This window comes from Taudactylus pleione, unplaced genomic scaffold (genome assembly GCF_031769625.1).
Source record: "Taudactylus pleione unplaced genomic scaffold, aTauple2 ptg001807l, whole genome shotgun sequence".
Lineage (NCBI taxonomy): Eukaryota > Metazoa > Chordata > Amphibia > Anura > Myobatrachidae > Taudactylus > Taudactylus pleione.
In genome coordinates, this window is record NW_028286204.1 from 345,044 (window position 1) to 358,132 (window position 13,089).

General features: G+C 49.2%; 1 protein-coding gene across 1 annotated transcript in view; it reads left to right on the plus strand.

Annotated features, from left to right (window-relative positions):
• The window catches only part of LOC148436336 (di-N-acetylchitobiase-like), a 40,476-nt gene that overhangs the window by 13,642 nt on the left and 13,745 nt on the right, over nucleotides 1–13,089 (plus strand). The window contains exon 4 of the mRNA XM_088465028.1: nucleotides 4,152–4,360. Within this exon, the coding sequence (XP_088321154.1) occupies nucleotides 4,152–4,360 (209 nt within the window). The remainder of the gene's footprint in view (nucleotides 1–4,151; nucleotides 4,361–13,089) is intronic.

A 13,089-nucleotide genomic window follows, 5' to 3' on the forward strand; every position in this document is an offset into this window, starting at 1 on the left:
TGAAATCCGAAACCCCCCAAGCCCCCCCGATCCGAGGCCGATCCGAGTCAGGCTCGACTTTTCCCGCCTGACTCGGATCTGAAATCGAGGCAAAACGTCATCATCCCGCCTTCCGGGTCTCGCGGGTTTTGGATCCTATATAAGGTACCCGCGTCGGCGCCATTTTCTCACTCGGCTGTGGACAGTGAAGAGGGAGGGTGGGAGTTAGGGCTGGCTGGGCTGTGTAGTGTAGTGTAGTGTAGTGTAGTGCAGAGTAGTGTTGTGCTGTGCTGTGCTGCGCTGTGCTGCTGTTGTCCATAGGGGCTGTGTCCACTACTTCAAAGTCCATAGGGGCTGGCTGGACTGTGTTGTGCAGTGTCCCAGGCCTAAAGGGGTGCTGTAGTGTTGTCCAGGGGGTGCTCTGTCCGTCGGGGGTGCTCCCCCCAAGTGCTAAAATTCTTTTTATTTTTTCTGTGTTTGTGAATTGTGTGCGCAGTAGCCGCACGTGCATCAACAAAGTAGTGCCAAGCGTGCGCCTGTGTCATAAGTAAAGGGCCGGCTGGCTTGACCGTTAAAGGGTGCTGTAACCCCCAAAGTACACTCCAAACAAAATAAAAAAATATTTTCTGTGTTTGTGAATTGTGTGCACTGTGGCTGCATGTGCATCAACAAAGGAGCAGCGCCAAGCGTGCGCCTGTGTCCCATAAGTAAAGAGCCGGCTGGCTCATTTCTTAAAGGGTGGTGTAACCCACAAAGTGCACTACTCTCCAGCAAAAATAAAAAAATATTTTCTGTTTTTGTGTGCGCCTTAGCCGCACGTATATATCAATATAACATAAATGGAGGACCAAACTTTCTCCAATAAAAATAAAATAGGGAAAGATCAAGAACCACTTCCTCCTAGTGCTATTGCTGCTGCTGGGAGTTGTTCATCATCCCAGAGAGGAAGTAGGAACACCACTACTTTTACTAAACAATTGACCCTCCAACAGTCCTTAGCGATGAGGATGAAGTACGACAGCAGTCATCCTGAAGCAAAACGTATAACTGAGGCCTTGACTGCTATGTTGGTGTTAGACGTGCGTCCGGTATCCGCCATTAGTGCAGTGGGATTTAGACAATTGATGGAGGTAGTGTGTCCCCGGTTCCAAATCCCGTCTAGATTCCACCTGCACCCTCAAAGCAGCAGCGACAAGCGTGCGTCTGTCTGTTAAAGTGTGGTGTAACCCTCAAAGTGTGCTCCACAAACAATAAAAATATTCTTCTTTTTTTTCCTGTCTTTGTGAAATGTGTGGGCTGTAGCCGCACCTGCATCCTTAAAGCAGCAGTGACAAGCGTGCGTCTGTCTGTTAAAGGGTGGTGTAACCCTCAAAGTGCTCCAAAAAATAAAAAACTATTTTTTTTTATGTGTTTGTGACTTGTGTGCGATGTAGCCGCATGTGCATCAACACAGTAGCAGCGCCAAGCGTGCGCCTGTGTCATAAGTCAAGGGCCGGTTTGGACATCTGGTCCAGACTGAAGGACGTGCCAACAATTTCTGACAAGTCTACTGTCACTGCATATGATACTGTCCTCAAAGCAGCAGCGACAAGCGTGCGTCTGTCTGTTAAAGGGTGGTGTAACCCTCAAAGTGCGCTCCACAAACAATAAAAAAATTCTTTTTTTTTCTGTCTTTGTGAAATGTGTGGGCTGTAGCCGCACCTGCATCCTTAAAGCAGCAACGACAAGCGTGCGTCTGTCTGTTAAAGGATTACATCGGCGACAGCATCCAAGTAGGCATGTCAGACAGTCCGTACCTGTACTGGCAGGAAAAAGAAGCAATTTGGAGGTCCCTGTACAAACTGGCTCTATTTTACCTGAGTTGCCCCCCCTCCAGTGTGTACTCCGAAAGAGTGTTTAGTGCAGCCGGGAACCTTGTCAGCGAAAGGCGTAGGAGGTTGCTTCCACAAAATGTGGAGAAGATGATGTTCATAAAATGAATTATCAACTCTTCCAGGGAGACCAGCCTCCAGAACGTACAGAGGGACCTGTGGTTGTGGATTCCAGCGGGGACGAATTAATACTCTGTGAGAATGAGGATGTACACACTGAAGAGGGTGAGGAATCGGTGGATGAGGAGGATGAGGATGACATCTTGCCTCCGTAGAGCCAGTTTGTGGAGGGACAGATTAATTGCCAGCTTGTTTTGTGGGGGCCCAAACGAACCAATCATTTCAGCCACAGTTGTGTGGCAGACCCTGGCGCTGAAATGATTGGTTTGTTAAAGTGTGCATGTCCTATTTATACAACATAAGGGTGGGTGGAAGGGCCCAAGGACAATTCCATCTTGCACCTCTTTTTTTTCTTTGCAGTGTGTACTGTTTGGGGCCTAGTTTTCCAAACTGCCATCCTGTCTGCCACTGCAGTGTCACTCCTAGATGGGTCACGTGTTTGAGCTGCCCACTCGTGTCGCTTAGAATAGTCATCCAGCTACCTCGGTGCAATCTTTTGGCCATAAAAACAATATTGTGAGGTGTGAGGTGTTCAGAATAGACTGGAAATGAGTGGAAATTAAGGTTATTGAGGTTAATAATAGCATAGGAGCAGAAAAACCCACAAATTCTATGATTTAAGCTGTTTTTATGCTTTTTAAAAAAAAAATACAGATCCAAAACACAAAACCCAGAACCCAAAACACGGAAGGGTGGTTTTGGCAAAACCAATGCAGATCCAAAACACGAAGAAAGATCCAGATCCAAAACCAAAACACAAAACACGAAAAGTGGCCGGTGCACACCCCTAGTTATAACTTATAAGAAGTATGCAGTAGATAGTAGTATAAATAAGGGAAGGAAAAGCATATGGGGGAAGAGGGCCCTGCACGTGAAAAGTCATGGGATAGCAGTATGTAAAGGTAATGGTAGGTGGTGTCACCTGTGATGTCTTGGAATGGCCAGACCTGCATCAGATAATCTGACATCTCGTGAGTCAGTCTGAACACCGGCTGGGTTGCTCATGGCAAGGCAATGTGAATTATCAGAGTTCTTACGGGGCATGATAGTGGGTGCCCGACGGATGGAACTTTCCATTTCTGAAATATCTCAATCCTACAGAGTCACGTGTGTACCAGGAATACCTTGTGGAAGGCATTACCAACCACCGTGGACAGCGCAGTGGATGACCACAGGTGCTTAATGATCGTGGTGTCTGGGCAGGTTTGTCCGTGGTAACAAACGGCACTGGCTCAAATCACATCCGCATTCAGTGCAGGAGGTACCAGGCGCATATCCATCAGCTCAGTGCAGCATTCTTTAGCTTCCATGGTACATGGGAGCAAAAGATCCACCAGAGTGCTCATTACCACTGTGACACCGGGCACAGCGCCTCATCTGGGCTTGTGACGTTGCTAATTGGACCCTGAATGACTGACAACATGTGGCGTGGCTCCACGAGTCACTGTTATAGTTGTTTCAGGCTGATGGTAGGGTTCACGTGTGGCACAGATCCCATGAGGCCATGGACCCCAGTTGTCAACAAGGCACCGTGCAGGCTGGTGGTGGTCCCATATTGGTGTGGGGGATGTGTTCACATGACATGGGTTGAGTCCGCCTGAACATGTCATTGACCGGTAACTGCTACGTTGCATTGCTTGATGACCATTTGCAGTCCTTTATGGACTTGATGTACCCCTACAACGATAGATGATGCTAGCAGGATAATGCACCATGTCCTAAGCTCTACAGAATTGGTTTGAGGAGCATTTATGGGACGCGGTGGAGAGGTCCATTCACACCCAAGATTCTGCTCCTACAAATATCAGGGAGATGTGGGAAAATATCCAGCCGGTATGGGTCACCATCTCTCCAGAGGTCTTCTGTCCACTTGTGGAATCGATGCCCCATTGAGGCTCCTGGCCAATGCATTCAGTAGAACACACACATATCAGTAACATTATATTTAAAAATCAAAAATTAATATTATTATCTTCATGACCGGCCAGTTTTCTTTCCTCCGTTACCAAGTAATTTTTTATTTTTTTTATACAATTTAATATATTCTCTTGTAAACCTGAAAGTTGGGCTAATCTGCTGGGTACTGTGTAGTAATAAGTGTAGTTACTGTAGTCCTGGTGAGGCCTCTGTCACGTGTTGGTGACCGATTCATACTAATCTCCTTTTCCTTGGATGTGTAAGGAGACGTCCAGCTGGAGGATATTGTGGATCCACAGAAGAGATCTGCGTGGGTCAGTCAGAAGGTGAATTTGGCAAAGAGTCAGTACTTGGATGGAATTAATTTGGACATAGAACAGTCCGTGCTCCCATATAGTGCAGAGTATTACGCCCTGACGGCTTTGGTGCAGGAAACTACAGACGCTTTCCATAGGGAAATCCCCGGATCTCAGGTGAGACATATATATTCATTATGTTAATGATCACTCTTCTGAAAAGCTGTGTTGCAAAAGAGGCCTTTTTTCTGAAGTGACCAGGATTGGACTGCGCTATAATTTAAGTATGTGAACATAAAAATAAAAATATGAAAATGCTATGGAATCACTTGACTGAAAATAATTGTATCAAAACTTCTCTCAGATATAATACATTTAATAAAACAACATGAAATAACATAGACAACGAACACACTATAAATTGCAATTTTGTCCGAAGTGATAATTTTAGCCGTGTCTGATAAAGAATATCAATAATTATGTAAATAAAAAAATAATGAGAATTGGTGCTCTACTCATTATGTTAATTATCGGACCCCGATAATTAACATTTCAACTCGCAGCGAGCGCTGGAGCAATTCATCATTGCTCCAGTGCTGAGACAGCTGGTCCAAAAATCAGCTGTCTCCCCAAATCTTTTTACTGCTCCTCTCGGAGCTGTGAAACTTAGCACTGCCGCGCCTGACTAGAGTTCACACAGGCGCACAAAAGCCCCGGCGTCTGGTGGAAGGAGCCAAATAGAGGCAGAGGGATCTCAAAGGATCCCTTCTCGTAACCCACCTGTGCGCTGCAAACGGGAGCAAACGCCATCTGAAGATGGCAAATGCTTCTGGGGACAGCGGGCCACATCGGGAGAGAAAGGTAAGCAGGAGATATCTGTGATACTAGTGTATGGGGACAGCGGGCCACATCGGGAGAGGAAGGTAAGCAGGAGATATCTGTGATACTAGTGTATGGGGACAGCGGACATTCCAGGAGAGGAAGGTAAGCAGGAGGTATCTGTGATACTAGTGTATGGGGACAGCGGGCCATTCCGGGAGAGGAAGGTAAGCAGGAGATATCTGTAATACTAGTGTATTGTGACAGTGGGACATTCCGGGAGAGAAAGGTAAGCAGGAGATATCTGTGATACTAGTGTATGGGGACAGCGGGCCATACCGGGAGAGGAAGGTAAGCAGGAGATATCTGTGATACTAGTGTATGGGGACAGCGGCCATTCCGGGAGAGAAAGGTAAGCAGGAGATATCTGTGATACTAGTGTATGAGGACAGCGGCCATTCCGGGAGAGGAAGGTAAGTAGGAGATAGCTGTGATACTAGTGTATGGGTACAGTGGGCCACATCGGGAGAGGAAGGTAAGCAGGAGATATCTGTGATACTAGTGTATGGGGACAGCGGACATTCCAGGAGAGGAAGGTAAGCAGGAGATATCTGTGATACTAGTGTATGAGGACAGCGGCCATTCCGGGAGAGGAAGGTAAGTAGGAGATAGCTGTGATACTAGTGTATGGGGACAGCGGGCCATTCCGGGAGAGGAAGGTAAGCAGGAGATATCTGTGATACTAGTGTATGGGGACAGCGGCCATTCCGGGAGAGGAAGGTAAGCAGGAGATATCTGTGATACTAGTGTATGGGGACAGCGGCCATTCCGGGAGAGGAAGGTAAGCAGGAGATATCTGTGATACTAGTGTATGAGGACAGCGGCCATTCCGGGAGAGGAAGGTAAGCAGGAGATATCTGTGATACTAGTGTATGGGGACAGCGGCCATTCCGGGAGAGGAAGGTAAGGAGGAGATATCTGTGATACTAGTGTATGGGGACAGCGGGCCACATCGGGAGAGGAAGGTAAGTAGGAGATATCTGTGATACTAGTGTATGGGGACAGCGGGACATTCCGCCAGAGGAAGGTAAGCAGGAGAAATATGTGATACTAGTGTATGGGGACAGCGGCCATTCTGGGAGAGGAAGGTAAGCAGGAGATATCTGTGATACTAGTGTATGGGGACAGCGGGCCATACCGGGAGAGAAAGGTAAGTAGGAGATATCTGTGATACTAGTGTATGGGGACAGCGGGACATTCCGCCAGAGGAAGGTAAGCAGGAGATATCTGTGATACTAGTGTATGGGGACAGCGGCCATTCCGAGAGAGGAAGGTAAGCAGGAGATACCTGTGATACTAGTGTATGGGGACAGCGGGCCATTCCGGGAGAGGAAGGTAAGCAGGAGATATCTGTGATACTAGTGTATGGGGACAGTGGGCCATTCCGGGAGAGAAAGGTAAGCTGGAGATATCTGTGATACTAGTGTATGGGGACAGTGGGCCATTCCGGGAGAGAAAGGTAATACTAGTGTATGGGGACAGTGGGGCATTCCGGGAGAGGAAGGTGAGCAGGAGATATCTGTGATACTAGTGTATGAGGACAGCGGGCCATTCCGGGAGAGGAAGGTAAGTAGGAGATATCTGTGATACTAGTGTATGGGGACAGCGGCCATTCCAGGAGAGGAAGGTAAGCAGGAGATATCTGTGATACTAGTGTATGGGGACAGCGGCCATTCCAGGAGAGGAAGGTAAGCAGGAGATATCTGTGATACTAGTGTATGGGGACAGCGGCCATTCCGGGAGAGGAAGGTAAGCAGGAGATATCTGTGATACTAGTGTATGGGGACAACGGCCATTCCGGGAGAGGAAGGTAAGCAGGAGATATCTGTGATACTAGTGTATGGGGACAGCAGGCCATTCCGGGAGAGGAAGGTAAGCAGGAGATATCTGTGATACTAGTGTATGGGGACAGCGGCCATTCCGGGAGAGGAAGGTAAGCAGGAGATATCTGTGATACTAGTGTATGGGGACAGCGGCCATTCCGGGAGAGGAAGGTAAGTAGGAGATATCTGTGATACTAGTGTATGGGGACAGCGGCCATTCCGGGAGAGGAAGGTAAGTAGGAGATATCTGTGATACTAGAGTATGGGGACAGCGAGCCATTCCAGGAGAGAAAGGTAAGCAGGAGATATCTGTGATATTAGTGTATGGGGACAGCAGGCCATTCCGGGAGAGGAAGGTAAGCAGGAGATATCTGTGATACTAGTGTATGGGGACAGCGGCCATTCCGGGAGAGGAAGGTAAGCAGGAGATATCTGTGATACTAGTGTATGGGGACAGCGGCCATTCCGGGAGAGGAAGGTAAGTAGGAGATATCTGTAATACTAGTGTATGGGGACAGCGGCCATTGCGGGAGAGGAAGGTAAGCAGGAGATATCTGTGATACTAGTGTATGAGGACAGAAGGACATTCCGGGAGAGGAAGGTAAGTAGGAGATATCTGTGATACTAGAGTATGGGGACAGCGGCCATTGCGGGAGAGGAAGGTAAGCAGGAGATATCTGTGATACTAGTGTATGAGGACAGAAGGACATTCCGGGAGAGGAAGGTAAGCAGGAGATATCTGTGATACTAGTGTATGGGGACAGCGGCCATTCCGGGAGAGGAAGGTAAGGAGGAGATATCTGTGATACTAGTGTATGGGGACAGCGGGCCACATCGGGAGAGGAAGGTAAGTAGGAGATATCTGTGATACTAGTGTATGGGCACAGCGGGACATTCCGCCAGAGGAAGGTAAGCAGGAGAAATATGTGATACTAGTGTATGGGGACAGCGGCCATTCTGGGAGAGGAAGGTAAGCAGGAGATATCTGTGATACTAGTGTATGGGGACAGCGGGACATTCCGCCAGAGGAAGGTAAGCAGGAGATATCTGTGATACTAGTGTATGGGGACAGCGGCCATTCCGGGAGAGGAAGGTAAGCAGGAGATACCTGTGATACTAGTGTATGGGGACAGCGGGCCATTCCGGGAGAGGAAGGTAAGTAGGAGATATCTGTGATACTAGTGTATGGGGACAGTGGGCCATTCCGGGAGAGAAAGGTAAGCTGGAGATATCTGTGATACTAGTGTATGGGGACAGTGGGCCATTCCGGGAGAGAAAGGTAATACTAGTGTATGGGGACAGTGGGGCATTCCGGGAGAGGAAGGTGAGCAGGAGATATCTGTGATACTAGTGTATGAGGACAGCGGGCCATTCCGGGAGAGGAAGGTAAGTAGGAGAAGGTAAGCTGGAGATATCTGTGATAATAGTGTATGGGTACAGCGGCCATTCCAGGAGAGGAAGGTAAGCAGGAGATATCTGTGATACTAGTGTATGGGGACAGCGGCCATTCCAGGAGAGGAAGGTAAGCAGGAGATATCTGTGATACTAGTGTATGGGGACAGCGGCCATTCCGGGAGAGGAAGGTAAGCAGGAGATATCTGTGATACTAGTGTATGGGGACAGCAGGCCATTCCGGGAGAGGAAGGTAAGCAGGAGATATCTGTGATACTAGTGTATGGGGACAGTGGCCATTCCGGGAGAGGAAGGAAAGCAGGAGATATCTGTGATACTAGTGTATGGGGACAGCGGCCATTCCGGGAGAGGAAGGTAAGTAGGAGATATCTGTGATACTAGTGTATGGGGACAGCGGCCATTCCAGGAGAGGAAGGTAAGCAGGAGATATCTGTGATACTAGTGTATGGGGACAGCAGGCCATTCCGGGAGAGGAAGGTAAGTAGGAGATATCTGTGATACTAGAGTATGGGGACAGCGAGCCATTCCAGGAGAGAAAGGTAAGCAGGAGATATCTGTGATATTAGTGTATGGGGACAGCAGGCCATTCCGGGAGAGGAAGGTAAGCAGGAGATATCTGTGATACTAGTGTATGGGGACAGCGGCCGTTCCGGGAGAGGAAGGTAAGCAGGAGATATCTGTGATACTAGTGTATGGGGACAGCGGCCATTCCGGGAGAGGAAGGTAAGTAGGAGATATCTGTGATACTAGTGTATGGGGACAGCGGCCATTGCGGGAGAGGAAGGTAAGCAGGAGATATCTGTGATACTAGTGTATGAGGACAGAAGGACATTCCGGGAGAGAAAGGTAAGTAGGAGATATCTGTGATACTAGAGTATGGGGACAGCCGCCATTGCGGGAGAGGAAGGTAAGCAGGAGATATCTGTGATACTAGTGTATGAGGACAGAAGGACATTCCGAGAGAGGAAGGTAAGTAGGAGATATCTGTGATACTAGTGTATGGGGACAGCGGGACATTCCGGGAGAGAAAGGTAAGTAGGAGATATCTGTGATACTAGTGTATGGGGACACCGGGCCATTCCGGGAGAGAAAGGTAAGCAGGAGAAATCTGTGATACTAGTGTATGGGGACAGCGGCCATTCCGGGAGAGGAAGGTAAGTAGGAGATATCTGTGATACTAGTGTATGGGGACAGCGGACATTCCATGAGAGGAAGGTAAGCAGGAGGTATCTGTGATACTAGTGTATGGGGACAGCGGGCCATTCCGGGAGTGGAAGGTAAGCAGGAGATATCTGTAATACTAGTGTATTGTGACAGTGGGACATTCCGGGAGAGAAAGGTAAGCAGGAGATATCTGTGATACTAGTGTATGGGGACAGCGGGCCATACCGGGAGAGGAAGGTAAGCAGGAGATATCTGTGATACTAGTGTATGGGGACAGCGGCCATTCCGGGAGAGAAAGGTAAGCAGGAGATATCTGTGATACTAGTGTATGAGGACAGCGGCCATTCCGGGAGAGGAAGGCAAGTAGGAGATAGCTGTGATACTAGTGTATGGGGACAGCGGGCCACATCGGGAGAGGAAGGTAAGCAGGAGATATCTGTGATACTAGTGTATGGGGACAGCGGACATTCCGGGAGAGGAAGGTAATCAGGAGATATCTGTGATACTAGTGTATGGGGACAGCGGGCCACATCGGGAGAGGAAGGTAAGCAGGAGATATCTGTGATACTAGTGTATGGGGACAGCGGACATTCCAGGAGAGGAAGGTAATCAGGAGATATCTGTGATACTAGTGTATGAGGACAGCGGCCATTCCGGGAGAGGAAGGTAAGCAGGAGATAGCTGTGATACTAGTGTATGGGGACAGCGGGCCATTCCGGGAGAGGAAGGTAAGCAGGAGATATCTGTGATACTAGGGTATGGGGACAGCGGCCATTCCGGGAGAGGAAGGTAAGCAGGAGATATCTGTGATATTAGTGTATGGGGACAGCAGGCCATTCCGGGAGAGGAAGGTAAGCAGGAGATATCTGTGATACTAGTGTATGGGGACAGCGGCTATTCCGGGAGAGGAAGGTAAGCAGGAGATATCTGTGATACTAGTGTATGGGGACAGCGGCCACATCGGGAGAGAAAGGTAAGCAGGAGATATCTGTGATACTAGTGTATGGGGACAGCGGACATTCCAGGAGAGGAAGGTAAGCAGGAGGTATCTGTGATACTAGTGTATGGGGACAGCGGGCCATACTGGGAGAGGAAGGTAAGCAGGAGATATCTGTGATACTAGTGTATGGGGACAGCGGCCATTCCGGGAGAGAAAGGTAAGCAGGAGATATCTGTGATACTAGTGTATGAGGACAGCGGCCATTCCGGGAGAGGAAGTTAAGTAGGAGATATCTGTGATACTAGTGTATGGGGACAGCAGGCCACATCGGGAGAGGAAGGTAAGCAGGAGATATCTGTGATACTAGTGTATGGGGACAGCGGACATTCCAGGAGAGGAAGGTAAGCAGGAGATATCTGTGATACTAGTGTATGAGGACAGCGGCCATTCCGGGAGAGGAAGGTAAGTAGGAGATAGCTGTGATACTAGTGTATGGGGACAGCGGGCCATTCCGGGAGAGGAAGGTAAGCAGGAGATATCTGTGATACTAGTGTATGGGGACAGCGGCCATTCCGGGAGAGGAAGGTAAGCAGGAGATATCTGTGATACTAGTGTATGGGGACAGCGGCCATTCCGGGAGAGGAAGGTAAGCAGGAGATATCTGTGATACTAGTGTATGAGGACAGCGGCCATTCCGGGAGAGGAAGGTAAGCAGGAGATATCTGTGATACTAGTGTATGGGGACCGCGTCCATTCCGGGAGAGGAAGGTAAGGAGGAGATATCTGTGATACTAGTGTATGGGGACAGCGGGCCACATCGGGAGAGGAAGGTAAGTAGGAGATATCTGTGATACTAGTGTATGGGGACAGCGGGACATTCCGCCAGAGGAAGGTAAGCAGGAGAAATATGTGATACTAGTGTATGGGGACAGCGGCCATTTTGGGAGAGGAAGGTAAGCAGGAGATATCTGTGATACTAGTGTATGGGGACAGCGGGCCATACCGGGAGAGAAAGGTAAGTAGGAGATATCTGTGATACTAGTGTATGGGGACAGCGGGACATTCCGCCAGAGGAAGGTAAGCAGGAGATATCTGTGATACTAGTGTATGGGGACAGCGGCCATTCCGGGAGAGGAAGGTAAGCAGGAGATACCTGTGATACTAGTGTATGGGGACAGCGGGCCATTCCGGGAGAGGAAGGTAAGCAGGAGATATCTGTGATACTAGTGTATGGGGACAGTGGGCCATTCCGGGAGAGAAAGGTAAGCTGGAGATATCTGTGATACTAGTGTATGGGGACAGTGGGCCATTCCGGGAGAGAAAGGTAATACTAGTGTATGGGGACAGTGGGGCATTCCGGGAGAGGAAGGTGAGCAGGAGATATCTGTGATACTAGTGTATGAGGACAGCGGGCCAATCCGGGAGAGGAAGGTAAGTAGGAGATATCTGTGATACTAGTGTATGGGGACAGCGGGCCATTCCGGGAGAGAAAGGTAAGTAGGAGAAGGTAAGCTGGAGATATCTGTGATACTAGTGTATGGGGACAACGGCCATTCCAGGAGAGGAAGGTAAGCAGGAGATATCTGGGATACTAGTGTATGGGGACAGCGGCCATTCCAGGAGAGGAAGGTAAGCAGGAGATATCTGTGATACTAGTGTATGGGGACAGCGGCCATTCCGGGAGAGGAAGGTAAGCAGGAGATATCTGGGATACTAGTGTATGGGGACAGCAGGCCATTCCGGGAGAGGAAGGTAAGCAGGAGATATCTGTGATACTAGTGTATGGGGACAGCGGCCATTCCGGGAGAGGAAGGTAAGCAGGAGATATCTGTGATACTAGTGTATGGGGACAGCGGCCATTCCGGGAGAGGAAGGTAAGTAGGAGATATCTGTGATACTAGTGTATGGGGACAGCGGCCATTCCGGGAGAGGAAGGTAAGCAGGAGATATCTGTGATACTAGTGTATGGGGACAGCAGGCCATTCCGGGAGAGAAAGGTAAGCTGGAGATATCTGTGATACTAGTGTATGGGGACAGTGGGCCATTCCGGGAGAGAAAGGTAATACTAGTGTATGGGGACAGTGGGGCATTCCGGGAGAGGAAGGTGAGCAGGAGATATCTGTGATACTAGTGTATGAGGACAGCGGGCCATTCCGGGAGAGGAAGGTAAGTAGGAGATATCTGTGATACTAGTGTATGGGGACAGCGGGCCATTCCGGGAGAGAAAGGTAAGTAGGAGAAGGTAAGCTGGAGATATCTGTGATACTAGTGTATGGGGACAGCGGCCATTCCAGGAGAGGAAGGTAAGCAGGAGATATCTGTGATACTAGTGTATGGGGACAGCGGCCATTCCAGGAGAGGAAGGTAAGCAGGAGATATCTGTGATACTAGTGTATGGGGACAGCGGCCATTCCGGGAGAGGAAGGTAAGCAGGATATATCTGTGATACTAGTGTATGGGGACAGCAGGCCATTCCGGGAGAGGAAGGTAAGCAGGAGATATCTGTGATACTAGTGTATGGGGACAGTGGCCATTCCGGGAGAGGAAGGTAAGCAGGAGATATCTGTGATACTAGTGTATGGGGACAGCGGCCATTCCGGGAGAGGAAGGTAAGTAGGAGATATCTGTGATACTAGTGTATGGGGACAGCGGCCATTCCGGGAGAGGAAGGTAAGCAGGAGATATCT